Here is an 18,985-nt window from a genome sequence, read left to right as displayed (position 1 = left end):
AGCGTGGGGAAGGAAGGCCAAGCAGGGCGGGAGGGGAAGGAATGCGGCCGCAGACGAGGCTGGTTGGGTGGACAGACAGTGGTCACCAACAGAAGGCCTGAAGCACAGGCCAAGGAACCTGGCGACAGGTGAAATCAGTCCTTCAGGGAAAAACAAAGACCCTGCGACTTCCCTTACGTGTAGCATCTAAAACAAAATAAGTGAACAAACCGAACAGAAACAGACCCACAGACAGAGAACAGACTGGCCGTTGCCAGAGGGGAGGAGGCATGGGGGACTGGGCGAAACTCGGGACGCAACTGAGAAGCGCAGACCGCAGTCACAGGGCAGTCCTGGGGTGTGACGGAGCACAGCGCAGAGGAGGGAGTGGATGACACTGTGACAACTGTGCACGGCACTGGGTGCCCACTGGAAATATCAGGGATCACCTTGGAAAGTACATGATCGATTGTCTAGCCACTAGGCTGTACGCCTGAAACCAAAAGCAAGATAATATTTAGAGTAAACTGTCGCTGAAACATGAAAAATAAATTTTAAAAACGGTTTCAGAAACTTGGCATCAGGGATTCACCATGGACGGGTATTCACTCAGGAGAGGAACATGGTCAGGCCCGTTTTGCGAGACCGGCTCTGGCAGCAGTGGAAAAGGAAGACGGGTGTGGGGTGGACACTGTCTGGAGGGACATGGCTTCCCATGGGTCGGTCACAAAGAGGCTGCAGTGGGCGTCTGGAGGCTTGGCTAAAGCATGCACTTACGTTTGCTGGCAGCCGAGATCTTCCCAGCGGTCTCCCTGCCGACGTGGACCTCCTGCAGGGGGAGGGAGGGGGGCGCTGGGAGAGAAGACACCAGAAGCAGTCATTACTGGAGACGGAGCAGGAGGAGTCCCCGTCTCTGCGTTAGGTGAGGGGGTAAGCAGGTAATAAGAAGGGAGACAGGCATGTGGAGGAGCCTAATGACACTGTAGCTCAAAAATTGCTAGATGGAGAGCATAAAGGAACCCCCCAATTACCCCTCTCAGATCAGGTACCTTTGTGTTTGAAGAGAAAGATTAAAAACTACACACAGAGGGGTGATGAGGAGCCAAATGAGTTTTACCCTTGGTCGGCCATAATAACCGGGTTCTCCGCCGAAGGCCAGAGAGATGAACCTTGGACGTGAGCAGAGAACTCAGGAGAAAGAGAACTCAGGAGAAAAAGAGAGCTCAGGAGAAAGAGAACTCACAGAAAAGCACAATGATAAAATGCTGCAACTCCAACAATAAGATACCATTTTAAATGTGAAATTTCTAAATTTAAATGTAACTGGGAAAGCTGAATTCAGGAAAAATTTCCAGTGGTGGCACTGTAAGCAGGTACAACCCTTTTGGAAAGCTTTTTTTCTTTTTCTTTTAAATATATTTTATTGATTATGCTATTAAAGTTGTTCCATTTTCCCCCATTTATTCCCCTCTGTCCTGCACACCCCCTCCCACCCGCATTCCCTCCCTTCAGTTCATGTCCATGTGTCGTACATATAAGTTCTTTGGCTTCTACATTTCCCATGCTATTCTTACCCTTCCCCTGCCTATTTTCTACCTACCATCTATGCTACTTATTCTCTGTACCTTCTCCCCTCCTCTCCCCCTCCCACTCCCCCACTGATAACCCTCCATGTGATCTCCATTTCTGTGATTCTAGTTTCTGTTCTAGTTGTTTGCTTAGTTTGTTTGTTTGAGGTTCGGTTGTCAATAGCTGTGAGTTTGTTGTCATTTTACTGTTCATATTTTTTATCTTCTTTTTCTCAGATAAGTCCCTTTAACATTTCATATAATAAGGGCTTGGTGATGAGGAACTCCTTTGACTTGACCTTATCTGAGAAGCACTTTATCTGCCTTTCTATTATAAATGATAGCTTTGCTGTAGTGAATCATCTCAGGTGTAGGTCATTGCCTTTCATGACTTGCAATACTTCTTTCCAGCCCCTTCTTGCCTGAAAGGTTTCTTTTGAGAAATCAGTTGATAGTCTAATAGGAACTCCTTTGTAGGTAACTGTCTCCTTTTCTCTTGCTACTTTTAAGATTCTCTCCTTCTCTTTCATCTTTGGTAATGTAATTATGATGTGCCTTGGTGTGTTCCTCCTTGGGTCCAACTTCTTTGGGACTCTGAGCTTCCTGGACTTCCTGGAAGTCTATTTCCTTTGCCAGATTGGGGAAGTTCTCCTTCATTATTTGTTCAAATGAGTTTTCAATTTCTTGTTCTTCCTCTTCTTCTGGTACCTCTATAACTCAGATGTTGGAACATTTAAAGATGTCCTGGAAGTTCCTAAGCCTGTCCTCATTTTTTTGAATTCTTGTTTCTTCATTCTTTTCTGATTGTTTCTTTGTTCCTTCTGGTCCACTCCATTGATCTGAGTCCCAGTTTCCTTCCCATCACTATTGGTTTCCTGTACATTTTCCTTTATTTCACTTAGCATAGCCTTCATTTTTTCATCTAATTTGCGACCAAATTCAACCAATTCTTGAGCATCCTGATCACCAGTGTTTTGAACTGTGCATCTGATAGGTTGGCTGTCTCTTCATTGCTCAGTGTATTTTTTCTGGAGCTTTGATCTGGTCTTTCATTTGGGGCATTTTCTTTTTGTCTTGACGCACCTGTTACATAGTGAGGGGCGGAGCCTTAGGTGTTTGTCAGGGCGAGCCAACCCACATTGCTGCGTTCTGACGTTGTATGTGGGGGAGGGGTCCGAGAGGGAACGATGCCACTTGCTCTGCCCTCTGCCGGATTTCAGTCACTTCCCCCACCACCCACCAGCAAAGTGGGCCCTTCTGGTGCTGATTCCCAGGTGGGTGGGCTTGTGTACATTCTAGGACCCTGTGGGTCTCTCCAATGAACTCTCACATGAGGCTGGGAGTTTCTCCCACTGCTGCCTCAACCCCCACAGGTGTTTTCAGTCAGAGATTTGAGGCTTTATTTCCCCGTGCTGGGACCTTGGGTTGCATGGTCCGTCTCGCTCCCTAGTTGTTCCTCCTGGTCTATCTGCACTCGAATGTGGGACCATCTGCTCCACCAGCCACCACCTCACCGCAAGTCCTCTCCGCCCGGCTGCCCATCTCCACCCCTCCTACCAGTCTGGGTGAGTGTTTCTTCTTTAACTCCTTGGTTGTCGGACTTCCATACAGATTGATTTTCTGGCAGTTCTGGTTGTTTTTTGTTTTTAAATTTGTTGTTGTCCTTCTTTTGGTTGTGCAAGGAGGCACTGTGTGTCTACCTACACCTCCATCTTGCCTGGAAGTCCTCTTTTGGAAAGTCGTGTGGCCAAATACATTAAGCTCCATAAAAATGCGTTCACTCTTCGACTACATGGTGCCCCACCTGGGAACAAGGCTTTGGAGAAGGAAAAGTGTGCGTTGAGACACTGCCTTCCACGTTACTTGTGATAGAGGGACTCTGGAGGTAACAAATGTCCAGAGGGACAGGTCTATGAGTGAATGCCGACGTGTTCGTCCAATGCCATTAACATGAACAAGGGCTAATAAGTTTGGGGGTAGGAAGTTCGTGGATGGTTTTCATTCTTTTATATGATACCTGGTAAACCTGCAAAATGGTGTATGAGAACAATCGGTAACAATTTGACAAAATCAAGTTTGAGAGCAATGAGGGCGTCGCTTAGAGAGGTAATCTGAAAAGTTGACTGCACGTGGTCTGTGTCTGGTGACAGGGTGCTCTGTGCACAGGGCGAGGGCTGGTGGGTTAGCACAGAGGAAACCAAGCTGGGGTGTGCATGGCCCAGGAGCAGACTGGGCCACAGAGGGGGCAGAGGAAGGGCCATCAGCGTGGGCCGCTGCTGGGGACAGAGGTGAAAGAGAGGTTGCCAAGGACTGGGGTGGAGGGGGTGATTGTACAATGCAAGGAAGTTGGGCTCATGGGGGTTCGCACCTGCCAAAGAAGTGATCAGGAGGGAGGCACTGAAAGATGGCGCCAGGCTCTGGGGGGGATGCCCCTTGTTTGTGGCTCCTCCTGGGCTCCTCTCCTTTTCCTGCTCCCCAGGGTAAACTAAACTGGCTTCTCGTCCTCCCCCTGCCACCTCCCCACCGTAATCTCTGAGCTGTTTCTCCTGACCTGATATGCCCTCCCCCCATCTCCGCTCACAGGGAAGACAGTTCTAGGCCAATCAATATGCTGACCCAGCACTTAGCTCCACAGTGCAAAGCTGTCCGGCAAGTACCTTCCAGGAGGTCTAAGACAGCGTGCAGTGGTCCCTGCTGTTCCGCCACCAGAGGCAGAAATAAGACATAAACCATAAATACACGCAGTAGACTGAATTCAAGGAGTGAAAATTGTCTACTTCCATCATAAATGGCAGATGTTGGCATAGAGGCAGGATAACACTTCCTACCCCCTCCACCCCCAAAAAGAACACAAAAATCACTCAATAATTCAGCAAGTTGTCATCCTAGCAAAGAGGCTTTCTGCTTCATTGCATTCAGATGTCAAAATCTTGCCAACTTGTGGGGCCCCGCTACCTCCCATCCCATAAGGGGGTGATGCTGCCGTGGCCCTTCCGCCCCAGAAGCTCCCCGGGGCAGGCAGGAACATCTCCTCCGCAGGGCCTGTCCTCCGCAGGGCCTCGCCCAGCTCTCTGCACACAGCAGGCGGGCACCAAGGTTTCCTGAACGAGCCCATGAATTCCTGGCAAAGGGCCCAGGAGCTGAGGAATCCCTAATGCCCATCAAGAAAACACTGCTCCTTTCTAAAGCTCTTAGCAGCAAATCCCCCAGCTAGAGACAGGCCAGCTGTGTCCCCAGATGGGAGCGACAGGACTGCCATGACTGGAGACCACTTACTAAAGATGTCACTCAGCTAATGCGCCTCTGTGCCATGCGCTCAGCTGCCACAGCAGGTGTCGGGCTTCTGGGGAGCCCTCCTGGTGCCTGGATGATGCTTCCCCTGCTCGCCTCTGAAATGACCTCAGGACCCTGCAGAGGAGGCCTCTGGCAGAGGGAGCCAGTGAACGGATGATCGCTGTTTTAGCCTCTGAAGACCACCTGCCTGGGCGCCAGAACTTGGATCTCCTTGCAGGGGTCGGGGGTGCTAAGGAGAATCACTAATCTGCTGAAGCCCTTTCACTGTAGCCAAGGCTCGGAGAGAGAATTCCTGCACCTTCTTATCTGTCCCACAGGGAGACCAGAGCAGTGGTGCCAGCCTGGGAATCAGGAGACTTGGGTTTTCATTTCAGCTCTGTTATCAATAGCTGTGTGACCCTGGACAAGTCACACAGCCTCTCTGGGCCTCCCCTGCCTCATCTGTACAACTCAGGACGGTCAGCTCAAGGGTTCTGTGACATGGTCAGGGCCACAAAGGAGAAGTTCCGGGGTGAGCCGGAGCGGGACTTCACTGTGTCTGGGCCTTCAGGCACCATGTTCAGGCCCTGGAGCCAAACACGTCCCATCTCTCCCCAGTGTCCTGACCATGAAGGGACTGTGCTACACTGTCACCTGCATGGGGTAGAGGGGGAACAGGTGAGCGGAGCAACCATCCCTGTTCTTCCAACCTCTCTCACCTCCCCCAGGCTCCGGGGAACAGGCAGGTGGTGACAGCAGTCAACTCAGCAGAGACAGTGCATGCACCTGCTCACTGAGACACAGACCAGGCAGGAAGTGAGTGCAGGAGAGCAGCTCAGAGACAGCAGGAAGCTCCCGAGCTAGACTCAGACAGCTGGCCGCTCTGGCCATGAGAATCGCAAACCACACCTATTCCTTCCTACTCGTGTCTCACTGAGCTAGAGCTTGGGAAGGACGAAGTGGGAAGATCGGCTTTGTGAGCACCAAGCACACGCCAGGCCCAGTGCCGGGCGCCGAGATCACACACAGGGGCAAACGAAGAAAATGCAGAGTCTCTTTCTCACGGAGCTTGTATCCGGTAGAGAAGATGGACTCTCATTTTTAAAACTTCACACAGAAATAAAGTCCTAGCTGTGTGAAGTGCTCCATAGCCAAGGGTCCAAGGCTCCAGGAGGTTTTAACAGGGGCACCTGGCCTGATTGGGGGTGCAGGGGGAAACACGCTGGGTGCTGAAGGGTGAGTAGGAGTTTACCAGAGTGGCAGTGTTGGGGTAAGGCCGTGATCCAGGGAGAGGGGCCACCCTAACTGGGAATTTCTAGGGCAGGAGGGAGAAAGGGTGCTGGGCAGGAAGGGGGGGGGCTGCAGCAGAGAGCGTGCGGAGGGGCCACCAGAGAGGACTAACGGTGGCTGTGGGGCCAGATCAGGCAGGGCCTCTAAGAGCAATGGGACATTCCCTAAAAGTGGCCGGCAGTGGGTGGGAATGGGGAGGGATCCAGACAGGATCGGATTTGCACTCTGACATGGTTGCTGCGCGGAGATGGGGCCGGAGGAGACCCAGGGAGACCAGCCGGGAGGCTACCTCGGTGGTGGTCCGGGCGTGAGATGGTGGGGCACGGACCCCGCAGGGGGCCGTGGAGTGGACAGACTCAGAGGCAGGCAAGAGACTTGCAGATGTTAAGGGTGACAGGATGCGAGACAAACCAACCCCCTCAGCACCTCACCGCCCGCCCCCCGGCACAAACGCTTACCTCCAGCAAACAGGAGGATGCAGACGACTTCCAGCAACAGCACAGGGGGCATGTTGATGGGACTACAGCGCCGGGACAAGAAAAAAAGCAACAGCAAAGATCTCCGTGAGCTCCCCAAGTCGCACATCCAAACGAGATGACCATACCCAGCCTCCTCAAGGTACCAGTATGACCCCAGGGGCCCCTCCTCACCATAATGACTGCAGTAGCCTGGAGGAATCCCAGATTCCTAAAAGCCACAGGAGACTTTACTCCAGTCACTTTGATTTTAAAGGACAGTCTAATGTCTTCCCCGGACACCCAACCACCCCAAGCCCCTCCCCCGAGGCTCCTTCCCAGACCCGGGCAAGGAGCAAGCCCTGTGTCTAGACTAGAATTAAGAGACAGGATCTTGACTTGAAGATTTTATTTCAGTACCTTTGTTTTATGAAAACTAGAAAAGTCACCACGCCTGCACTTTCTAAGTTATTTATAAACAGCAATGTGGCTGAGGAAGAAACAAATTCTCTAAGTTTTTTATTGCCTAAGAATGCTTATAGTACAGGTAAAATTCAGTTCCATGGAGCCCAGGCATTTATCAGTTTCCCAGGGAAGTATCAGTGTGAAAAGTGAGAGCTTTTAATAAGAAACTAACTGCAACTTTGCTTCCTTAAGGGCACACACCTGAGGTGTCCTTCTGCCGTTAGCTGCCAGGCCTAGGAAATGTATCCTTCTCTCTTCAGTCACAAAGATCTGATGATGATTCAGATGACCTGAAGTTTTAGCAAGTGCACAAGTAGTGTAAGAACCGAAAGGCTGTACAGAGTGAAATGTAGACTTTCCCCCCAGTATCATTTAGCAGGGGAATATCTAAAATTATCTCGACAGTAGAGTCTGGAAATCCTACTTTTTGCCGTGAGGGATCCAATGTATACAGGATCTCACCCTGCACTTTCTCTGCATTGAACTTGCCCTTTAAGAAAAGACTCGGACGAGCCAATGTCCCCCATAGGTCTTACTAGAGTTTCCTTCCGTTAAGCGCATAACACCGACACCCACGTAAGAGAAATCTCGGAAGAGAAAAACCCCAGGCAGAGATTTGGAAAGGGAAATAGGGGTCCGGGGAACCCCACGTTCTAGAGACGAGGGCAGAGAGAGAAGGCCAGTCACTTCATGTGGCACCCAAGGGTGCAGTGGGAAACTCACTTCACCCTGATTGCACCCCCGCTCAGAAAGTCCCTTCAACATCTTACATAGGTGCCACTCTCCTGCATCTAAGATGCTGGATAACAGGGCAGGAACCCCAAGTCTTCCTCTAGGTGTCCTGGGCCTTTCAACCTGCCCTCCCCACCTCGCCCCCAAGGGACACTGGTTCTCTGAAACACACGCCGGAGCCTCCTGGTCATCTCTAGCAGCAGGCCGAACTGCCTCGGCGTTACCCTGCACTCGAGTGAGCTCTCCCACAAACTCCCGCTCGCCCAACCTCCCGGCTGCACGAACAAAACAACTCTGATTTCAGAGGACTCGCTGCGCAGGCCGAGGGGCGTGGCTGCCTTGAAAAATCAGCCACCCAGAAAATGTCGATCCCTCTGTGGAAAGGTTTCAAATGACCCGACTCATGTTCATAAAGCTGCGATGGCCAGGCCTGACTTGGAACTACTGGAGATGAGAATGAACGGAGGGGCCGTGCTATGGGGTTAGCACTAGCCCCACCCCATCCCCCACCTGCAATCCCACCCACAGGGAGCAGGAACTGGGGAATGAACGGAAGGAGAGGGTGGCAGCCTGGCGGGAAAGAGGACACTTGGAGGGAATGAGCCACACTCAGCTCGGGAGATAAACGGGTCACTGCGGCTCGGGAGACGGAGGGTCCTGCACGCTGGACCCTCCACGCCACTTCTGGAGCCCAAGCCAGCTCACAGCCTGAGCCACACGGCTCAGAGCGTCATCCACACTGAGATGGCACCCTGTCTGTAAGTGAATACCTGGCAGGCAGGGGCCACCCCTGGCCCGTGGTGACGCAGAGCCTGCACCCTGAATCCAGAAGCACCCGCTTCTCGTCTGATGCAGTGTGACCCTGACTTACAAAACCAGGGAGGAGGTCGCCCCAGATGCTGCTCAGGTGTCTGCTGGTTCTAAAAACCCCATTGGATCGCCCGTCCCTCCTGGACCTATGGTGGTCAGACCTTACTCAACTGTATTAGTCAGCTGACTGGACTTCAGAACACTTCCGAGACCCATGAAGTCAAACAAACCAGCCAGCTAAGATAGTCTTCGTGCTTCAGGTGACTAAGAGGCTCATCCTCGCCTAATCTACGTGGAAATCGGAGATTCAATATCGCGAGAGCGGGGCAGCCGAGAAGAGAAAGGTGGGCAGAGAGCCTACGGGGCGCTCCTGCTAGCTTCCAGCTGGATGCACGTCAATGACGCACTTCCCTTTCCCCCAGGGACACATTTTCTCTCCCCTTACTCTACAAACCAGACGCAGGACAAGTCCCCACCTGCCACCTGGCAGCCAGGCGACAGCCGGGCCTGGGGACAAGGGGCCGTGCGGGGCAAAGGTAAAAGGCTTCTCAACGCTTTGTAGTCCTGGGGTCCCGGATGATTTCCTGGGTCACCGCTTCTGACCTTGGGCACGTGCAGGACTGGGAGGCTCAGGGCTGTTCATTTTTTTTTATAAAACCAGGGTTCCTGCAGCCTCCCCTGGCTGCCACCAGGACAAGGTGGAAGGAAGTCTGGAAGGTTCCTGCCGCCCCTCTGCCACGAAACAAACCTAAGCCACGCTGTCTTGCTCTAGTATGTGTCCTTGCTTGTCCAGGCGAATGTTGCTAACTTTCCGCTCATTAAAGTAAAGCTTACGCTGGGCATCTGCAAATCAATGGGAAAGTCAAAGGCTTCCTCCTGAGGGTTTGGGTGGGACGAGGCTGGCTCTGGGACCTCAGCAGCCCGCGCCTCCCCTGCCCCAACGCAGCCCTGTGGTCAGTCACCTTGCCCACACCGCACCAGAGGTGCCTGCCGGGTAAGCGAAGCACCACACTGCCTGCCGCCCATCACAGGCGGGATACTTCCAGATCAATCTCTGTGCTCCCTCCATTCGTTTTCGTGCCCCAGTAAAGGAGAAGGAAGCTATTTTGATGCTGGTGCAGTATGAACAGTACTCTTCCCTCACCGTTCCCACCCAGTCGTTTCAAGTACTCAGTTTATTCTCTCTCCCCTCCTCACGCAGCAAAACTTTCTCGAAATACTGATTTGACATTCTAAATACAACCCTGTATCTAAAAACTTTTTAAAATTTTTTAAAGACTGTCTTTATTTACTTTTAGCAAAAGGGGAAGGGAGGGAGAAAGAGAGAGAGAGAAACATCAGTTGGTTGCCTCTGCATGCGCCCTGACGGGGGATCAAGCCAGTGACCTTTCCACTTTGCAGGACAGCGCCCCGCCAATGGAGCCGCACCCGTCAGGCCTCTAAAAACTCTTTTAAAAGAATGGAATCCAACAGCTACTACCAACAAGCTGCCAGGCTCCAAACTTCTGTGCCTTCTCTTTCCTAATCCTCACGGTCAGCCAGTGAGAGTGTACTCCCGTTTCACAGATGAGAAAACTGAGGCATAGAACAGTTAAGTGTTTTGCCCAGGTTATATGCTAATAAGAGACTCAGACTTCATTCCGGCCTCTGGGGGATCTGTTCAATCCATTACCTTCCTGAGTCTGGGGAATCAGGATGGAGAACCAGAAGTGTAATTAAAAGTCTGCCACCCCGAATCCCGCCCTGTGGCGGTTTTCCACCCAGCTAACAACCTGCCAGCAACCCCCATGCTGGCGCACAGGGGCAGATTTCCAGAGCTCTCTGCTCTGTTACAAAGTAGCCAGGAGTTGTCTGCAGCCCAGGGGCGCTGGGCACAGACCATTGGCTCCCAGGTACACCTTGTTAAGCCTTTTCCATTACAAAATGCATGTACCATCACAGTTGTTCTTGTCTGTTCCATTGCTCATGCTAATCCCACGCATATTCCTGGCTCCTGCGACTCTCACACATGGATTTAGGTGCCCCCCCCCCCCAATCTCTGCAAATCCTGGTTCCACGCAGCACTGGTGGCATTTGGGGACAGTGGGTGAGTGGGATTTGCTGCCGGGCACCACAAAACACTGCACTCTGGGATTACACTTCCCAGGGCAGAGGAAGGAACCAAGGCCAGAACAAGTCTGCCTTGGAAAAAGCAGGGCGGACTGGAGATAGCGAAAGGCAGTTTTGCAGGACAATGGCCACCCTCTCCCCTATGATCAGAAATGAAATAAGTGAAGGGTGAGAAAAAAAAAACCACTTCCGCCTCCTTACAAAATGCAATTCCTACCCCAAATATTAGATTAGTGCTTGGCAACCTCTTTTCAATGGGCCAGGATGGAAACCTGAGCCCTTTCCCAGAACAGGCAGCGCCTGAACAGGAAGACTAGAATCAGCGGTAGAAGTTTCCGGCCAGGCAGCTGGACAAGCACCTTTCCTGCCCAGGGAAGTCTAGGGAGGTGAACAGCATGTTTCTACTTGGATGAGGCAGGGAAAGCATTTTAAAAGCAGCTCAGGGAACAATCTGCTCCCCCTAAAAGAATCACACGTTGTCAGAACCCCTGAGTGAGGCAACCAGTCAGCACCAGGGACAATGGGCTGTTTGCCTTCCCCGATGGTTGGGGCGAGAGCTGGGCAGACAGGTGGAGGAGCCTCCCATACTCCCCCCACCTGCTAAGAGAGAAATATATATATATATAATATATATAATATATATTATATATATATATATTTTTAGAGAGGGAAGGGAGGGAGGGAGAGAGAGAGAGAGAAACATCAATGTGCAGTTGCTGGGGGCCATGGCCCGCAACCCAGGCATGTGCCCTGACTGGGAATCGAACCTGCGATGCTTTGGTTCACAGCTTGCGCTCAATCCACTGAGCTATGCCAGGCAGGGCCTAAGAGATCATTTTCAGCCAGAAGAGATTGTAATGTCAGTTTTGATGATCTCTGAAAATGCTTTAAGTTGCACAAGACCCGAATTCACTGCCTCGGGACTCTGGGAAGCACACACACAGGACAGGAAGTCCAGAGCCTGAATTCCAGCCCAGCTCTGCTTGTAGAGCCAGCTGAGCGACTCCGCAAGCAAGAGCTTCCCCTGCCTCCATTCATTCCGCCGCCAAGTGGGGAGAATCGCCGTTTCACAAACTCACGCAGTGTTGTAAACATTCTACAAAACAGTGTGCGACCTTCCCTCCTGTTGGCAAAGCACTTTCCAAATGTGCGATGGTGAAACATGCTGATCCTATATATGTTAATTTCATGTAACAACAGTCCTAACTCCAAGGGTAGACGTGGTCATTTCCATTCTTATACACGGAAACGGCCTTGGAGGAGTTGGGGCCCGAGGTCCCAGAGCCAGCGAACCACCGTCTCGGGGTCAAGCCCAGGTCTTCTGATGGCGGACGGCTCGGCTGGGACAAGAAGCGAGCAGTACAGAGAGGACACCCAGGGGGCACTAATCGAATACGAGGAGCCGGAGCATGAGCCACGCTGGTGCATTTCTTCACTTCAGTCTCTCCATGTCCTCCTCTCAAAAATGGGGGTGGCATCGCCTGTTCTATTAACCTGGGAAGGTTGTTGCCGGGATCACCTGAGACCACAGTGCACCAGCCCCCTGGGCCAGGGCCGAGTTTCCTCAATGGAGGCCAGGCAGGCCCCGTTCAAGGGGAGGGGCTTGGGGTCAGGAAAGGAAGTGGGGGCTCCGAGATAGTCATCACGTCCAGGGGAGCCCTGCAAGTAGCTCTGCAGGTGGAAAAGTAAGCAGTCCGGAGCTGTTTAGAAGACAGAGGGGGAGGCTAAAGGAAGAACTTCAGGTGCACTCAGCTGTCCCAGGGAGCGGGCACGGGGTGATGCTGCAGCGGGCGTGTTGCACGGACAGAGTGTTGCTCCCCTGTGCAGGGTCCCCCCGTGACCCCCCATAGTCTTGTAGATGATGAGAGGGCTTCTTAAAAACTCTCATTGTACCATCTGAAACTAACATTGAATGCAAAGTGTAATAGAAAAAAATACACAAAAAAATAGCTATTCTGTTACAGTCTTCCCAATTAAAACCATTATTTTTTTTTTTACTGATCTGTGAAATACACGAGTTTGAGGACCACTGCTCTAAAACACTTCTTAGGGTTCCTGACACGGCCATTGATCTAATCACATGAAATGTCATTTATTCAGTGAAAACTAGTACGCACCTACCCCGTGCCCAGCACCCTCCCTGGTGCTGGGGATGCAGTGACAATGCTCTGTAAGATGCACACCTGGCGGGGACACTCTTAACAAAAGGCTTTTGCACTTGAACCAGCAGTTTATCTCCACCCAACATCACCACTTGCCAATTAATGACTGTGCCCTTCATTCATGAGGCTTGTGAAAAACCCAGGAGTCCGGGTTCCTGGCAGGCTTTCCCATTTGCCCCGGGGCAGTCTTCCACCCTCTCTGGGCCTCAGTTTCCTTATCTGTAAAGACACGGGGCATCTGACCATGATTCATTCCAGGGGACCCAGGTGTGTTGTGGTAGGGGGCATGGTAGCTACTCCAAGCTCCAGATGGCAGACCAAAAGCCAGATTCAAAGAAAACAGGTCGCAGATGGTTTTTGGTCAGACAGAGAGGTATGATGAAGGAGACATTCCCCGCTCACCCTGGGGCGTGCCTGGGGACCCACTCTGGGAAGTTCTTACTTAAACAATCAACAAGTGGCTCTGAGCTGGATTTCTACAAGAGAAGAGGGTGGGCCTTAGCCCACCCAAAAAAGTGCTCGGTGGCACTTATTACCCCATCAGCCAAGAAGAGCAGGCTGCGGGTCGCTGGGAGCCAGCAGCCTTTCCAAACACACCCCCACGGCCACTGCCAACGGCAGGGCCGCCTCTCACTCTTCCGCTCGTTCCTTCTCTCTTCTCAATGAACTCACATTTCTGACTACAATGTCACACTGGAAGCCAAACAGAGCTTGAATTTTTAGACTTCAATGTATAAAACACTCAGGGGCAGGTCTGGGGTTCTAGTTTGTTTGTTTGTTTTTAACTAAATGGCTTTGTAATTTGAAAATTGTAAGGTTCCAGTTATTCATTTCCAAGACACCACACACACCGCATGGTGTCCCCACTGAAAGGCCCCTCTTAGCTGGACAGCCGTCGATTCCACAAGGACAGGGCAGCAAGGTGCCCCCTCCCCTTTGCTTCTGCCTGGGTGCCCACCATTTGTTAAACAGAGGCCTCTCGGCAAGTTTAAAAGTGCAACTTGGAGATACACCCATTTACCTCTGTCCCAGCAGGTGGCCAAGGGCCAGGCCCTGGGCTGGAAAGGAGCAGAAAGGAGGGTTGGATCGGGTGTTGGGCCGAGGTGTGTGTGTGGGGGGGGGTGTACCCAGCTTGGGAAATCACCGTACAGTTCAAGCGCCCTGGACTTCCCATTGCCCAAGAGCAAGTCTCTCGGGCAGCGGGCCCATCATGGGCTCTGCTTGCAGAGACTTCCGTGGGGGGCCCTGGGCTGCCTGGGAAAAACTGCACTGGAGTAACGTAACACCTGCAGATGCTCCATAATGCGGGAGGGGTTGTGTGGTTTGGGGCGGTTCCCAAGCCCTGATTCAGAAGACAAACTCCTTCTGTGACTGTGCCGTGCAGCTCAGGTTTAATATGTAAGTTCCCTCCTCCGCCCGCAACCACCGAGCCCCTGTCCCCTTACCTGCGGTTCTTGCCCCTCAGCCCGTTGCTCCAGTGCCAGCGACTCAAGGGAGGGGTCACTGAGGGACCCTCTGCGCTCCCCCTCCCGAGACCGAGGCCAGTTCTCCCCAATGCAGCTGGGGAGCTCGGAGGAGGCGTGCGCTTGGGGCGTTCTTCCCCGGGACACTGTCTGCCCGGAGAGGAGAGGCGCGCGGGCCTCCTGGCCGCGCTCAGGTGAGCAGAGACAATGCCAAACAAAGCCCGCAATGTCGCTGCGTCCACGCGGAGCCGCACGGTCTCCGTGCTTTGGGTAGGAGCGATTGGAGGCCGGACCCGCTGGTCCCCTTGGCGCCCAGTGTAAGCAACCCGCGCCCCTTTCAGGCACGCTACGGGGTCCTGGGCGCTAGGGCTCCTGCGGCAGGCAGACAACTCTGGGCTCTGACTCCCCGGGAGAAACACGGCGAGAAGCGCACGGCGGGACCCAGCAGAGCTGCCCGGGGCGCGCGCACGGCTGGGGCCAGGGGGCGCTGCTGGTCCGCGGAGGGGCACCCGGGGTGGGAGCCACAAGGAACACCTGTATTTGTCAGCGAGGGAAGGCGGAGAACGTGGCGTGGAAAGTGCAACAGGCGCTTCTGTGAACCCCGCCTGCATCGCCTCCCGTGTTTTAACAAGGGGTTGGCCGAGGTGGGCAAATAAACGAAGGTACTTACTCCTGTGCGGGGCCCCAGGCTGTAAGCGATGCAGCAGCGAGAGCTGTGCTACGCACTGTCGACTCCGCAGGATTTATTGCTCAGACTCAGGCGAGAATGTTGACTTTGGCATCGTTTCTGTTTGGCGTGGAGATCGTCATTTGTGTACCTGGCTGTCCTATCATGGGAACTGCGCGGTAATTAGCGGGCCTTTTAGCCAATATCCCTGTTTAAGCCTAGACGGTGCCCGACTTTTAACACTCAAAAGCCACCATGCAAAATCGCACAATGCCTCCTATATAATAAGCACTCCATAAACGGTGGCTGTAATTGAGTAATCTGTAGTTTCATACTCATCAAAAAAGTGCCATTGCATAATGTGTGCTCATTGCAAAAAAAAAAAAAAAAAAAGAATACCAGTAAGCAAGTTGAAAAACCACACCTATTCCACTGCCCAACGATAATCACTGTTCCTATTTTATGGTGTATATTCTTCCGGCGTCTACTCATATAAGATGTACATTCCTTTAAATTCATTTCACACAGACTGTCTTCTCCTAAGCAGCTTTCCACTTCCCTCTCCAGCACCTTTCTGTGCGTTAGCACCTCTGGTTCCCACGTGCTCAATCTGCTGTTGTCAAACATTAACTTCTACTTTTAATCACGCAATTAGGCATGTGTGCTTTCTACTCAATTACTCAGACTGCAAGAAGGTAAGTTTGTCGTCTGTCGGGTACATGCAATTTAGGGCGTCTGATAATGTGTTATTCAATTGCCCTCCAGGAAGACTGCGGCTTCCTTTCCCCTGTGCCCTTCCTATTATTCTTGTGAATGTCAATCTGCTAGTAATGGTTTTCTTGTTTTTACACCTTTCCTTTTAAAAGAATTTTGAAAAATGTTTCCTTTCCGCCTGTGGTTCTCAGCTGGTTTCCAACCCGTCCAGCATTGCCAGAGCAGCTTCGACAGGGCAGGAGCACCTGTGCCAGGGAGCTTGCCCGCGGGCTCAGTGCTGGGGATCGGTGGGGTGCGTATGGTGAACAGGCAAGACCTCTGACTCTGATGGTCCTGTCCCAGACAAATGTAATGCAAGCTACTTGGGTGATTTTAAATGTTCTAGCAGCCCCATTTGAAAAGCAAAAAAAAAAAAAAGTGGATTTAATTTTAATATTAACCCCGTTGAGCCCCAATACCTCAATGTGTAAACACTGTAGAGGTATTTTATAACCTTTGAATTCTGTTGTAGTTTACATTTACCGCCCAGTTCCGTTTGCACTAGCCACAGTTCAGCGTTGGGCAGCCACATGCTGGTGACGACAGTTTGTGCTGCTGTAGGCAGGAGCAGGGTTGTAAGAGCAGCAGCTCTGGAGTTCCAGTAAGGGGGAAATTTCACAGCCCGCCAGGTATGATTGGCTGTTAACACTTCTCTTCACGACTTGGCCTAATTGGGTCTACCTTAGGGAAGCCAGATTTCAATGCTAGATGTTTCTGACAGCTTGACATCTTCCATTGGTGGCAAATTAAATTTTCATTCCATGGCTAATAAGTAAGAGATGAAACTCTAAATACTGGTGGCGAGACCTGGGGCTTCAAACTCCATGTCAAAGAGTCATCCACCTGCCCCAGGGGCCATCGGGGCTTTCTGTCCAGTGTGCACATGGGGAGGCAGGAAAGGTGGGCTCTGGAGGGTGGTGTGTGGGAGGAGACCACCAGGGCGGAGACTTTTTTTCTGGAGAAGATGGGCAGCTACAATTATTATCCACGGCAACCCCTCCTTTGTGAGCATTTGTGGAAACCTAAACAATAAAGCCACCGTGAAGCATCTCTACCCCAAAAGGCTGGTGCTGTGAACCCATCGCTTCCCAGGACTTGCCTTACTCATCTTTGCAGCCCCAGTGTCTATCTAGTCACTCTGCATAGTCAGTGCTCCTGTACAATGTGGCTCCTTCATGAACTTCCCCGGACGGCCAGTCTCAGTGGTAAACACACAAGGGGTGAGGGTGACTCTGAATTCCACGCAGAGGTAAGATGAGATGACAGCACGCAGCGGCACACAGCAGGAAACAGCGTGGAGTGGAAGGACCACCGCTTCAGAGACAAGGGGGCCTGGGGTGCCCTGTGCAGCTCTCTTGACTATTGGCTTCGTGGCAGAGAAAAGATGCTTGATTTTCAAATGCTCGGTTTCCTGGCCTATAATGTTCAAGATGTTGGCTACAATGGTTCCCCACTCTGTGGAAGCCCCCTTCAAATTGTTTGCATCCGGTCCCCCAAATGATGAAGGCCCAAAGGGAGTGCAAAATAGAGGTGCCAAAGTCCTGGGTTTCCAGAACCTTCTTGTTGAGAAAGAAAAGAACAGGAAACAATGAACCACAGGTGGCAAAGAAACCATCCCAGAGGAAACAAAGGGCCTGATTCTAAAGTGCTCCCGATTAAGCCAGAGCCAAAACTGGGGACGTGGGTATCGGAGGGAGGACAGAAGGGGCGCCAACACAAGGGATAGAAATACTGCCATCTCAAAGCTGAAGCCCCTTTGGTGTGGGCTTGGCACCAATTTGGCTAAGGGGTAAAGCATGCATCCCAACTCCTTTAAACAGAATAGTTATGCACCAGACCTTACTGGATGTGCTGTGGGAAAAGGTGAGGCTTTCTGGCTGAATCAAGGAAACATGGAATGTCTTACCCAAGGCAAAGACTTGGGTACCATGTTAGTCATTCAATCAACACCCAAAACTGCATAGGCACTCTACTTCAAACTGTTGACACTGCCACATCTTGTATCTTTAGTTTTCACACATATGCATGCCTTAGCATATGCCCTCGTTGAATGTATTTTGAGGAGAATCTGGGTGCACCCTTGGAGGAGGCAGAGTAGGTTTACAATAAACCTCACAGCCCATCTCACTTCCTGGAAGTCTCATATCACAAGAGGTGGGCACGCCCTGGCTGGTGTGGCTCAGTGGGTTGAGGGCCGGCCTGTGAACCAAAGGGTTGCTGGTCCAATCCTTAGCCTGGGTTGTGGGCCAGGTCCCTATTTGGGGGCATGCAGGAGGCAACCCAGCAATGTTTTATCTCCTTCTCCCTCCCTTCCCCTCTCTCTAAAAAAACCAATAAAACCTTTAAAAAAAAAAGAGGTGGGCACCTCCTCATCAGTTATCACCTCAAGGTCTCAACGTAAAAGCAAGCACAAGAAAACGGATGAGGCTGGGCAGCTAAAGCCTTAGATGAAACCAGTTTTAGGAGGTTACTGGAGAGCTCATGCCAAGGATCAAGAACCCTCCTAGGGAAGTGAGACCGCAGTGCCCAGCCAGTGAGGTGAACGAGGCCCGGGGCCTCGGACGAAGTGTGCTCTCTCCCTGTGAGCCTCCCTCGGCCCTCACCCCCAGCAGGCAGGCAGCGGTCCCGCTGGAACTGAACCTCACTTTGATGCGGGCCAGCAAAACCGTCCTGCCGCTCTTTGTTAACTCAGGTTTGGAGCCACAGGCTGCCCCCTCCAATGCCTTTCATCTGGGAAAACAAAACAGGCCCTGAGAACCCTTTGTGCTTCAGGAGCAAGCGCTGCGTGGGTGCCTGGCTGGCTGCAGAACCACCTGCACCGGTGAGCAGCCCAGGTGTCCCTCTGGCTCATCCCCAGGGGCTCGGTCTGCCAAACCCAGGCAGCAGTTGAGCCGGTGGTGAGCCCACCGGGACAAGTGGCCTCCCAGGAGCTGGCCCATCCATGAGTTCAATCCTCCCCTGGAACTGGGCGGTGTTACTGGTTTTCCGGAGTACGTATTGTGTAGCAGGAGAGCGCGACTGCACAGTATCCATCACCCTCACACACAATTTTCAGCCTTTTCCATTTCTAGCTGCACCAGCAAGAGAACTCTGCCCAAAGAAAAGGCACGGCGGATGTCTTTCCCATCAACTCCTGGTCACCGTTTAACCCGGGACAGGCCTACCCCCTGGCAAAAGGAAACTGATTTGTCTCGTACTTACATGGCCTCTACTGGGGAGTAATCTATTCATTTGGCTTTTTGTTTCCAGCCCTAGTCTA

General features: G+C 52.1%; 1 protein-coding gene across 3 annotated transcripts in view; it reads right to left on the bottom strand.

The window, feature by feature from the left end:
* VWA2 (von Willebrand factor A domain containing 2) overlaps positions 1–15,356 on the bottom strand; it is a 41,491-nt gene extending 26,135 nt beyond the window's left edge. The window contains exons 1-3 of one of the 3 annotated variants that reach the window (XM_028513161.2): positions 14,977–15,356; positions 6,569–6,630; positions 757–831 (exon numbers count right to left, since the gene is read on the bottom strand). In XM_028513161.2, the coding sequence (XP_028368962.1) occupies positions 757–831; positions 6,569–6,620 (127 nt within the window). In that variant the 5' untranslated portion in view covers positions 6,621–6,630; positions 14,977–15,356. Of the gene's footprint in view, positions 1–756; positions 832–6,568; positions 6,631–14,288; positions 14,929–14,976 lie in introns of those variants that run through there. The other 2 variants (XM_036027331.1, XM_036027330.1) reach the window with 2 other exon arrangements.
* Positions 15,357–18,985: the final 3,629 nt, after the last annotated feature.

This window comes from Phyllostomus discolor, chromosome 5 (genome assembly GCF_004126475.2).
Source record: "Phyllostomus discolor isolate MPI-MPIP mPhyDis1 chromosome 5, mPhyDis1.pri.v3, whole genome shotgun sequence".
NCBI classification, from domain to species: Eukaryota; Metazoa; Chordata; class Mammalia; order Chiroptera; family Phyllostomidae; genus Phyllostomus; species Phyllostomus discolor.
The sequence above is the reverse complement of the archived record's forward strand: the minus strand, read 5'-3'. Positions and strand labels throughout refer to the sequence as shown.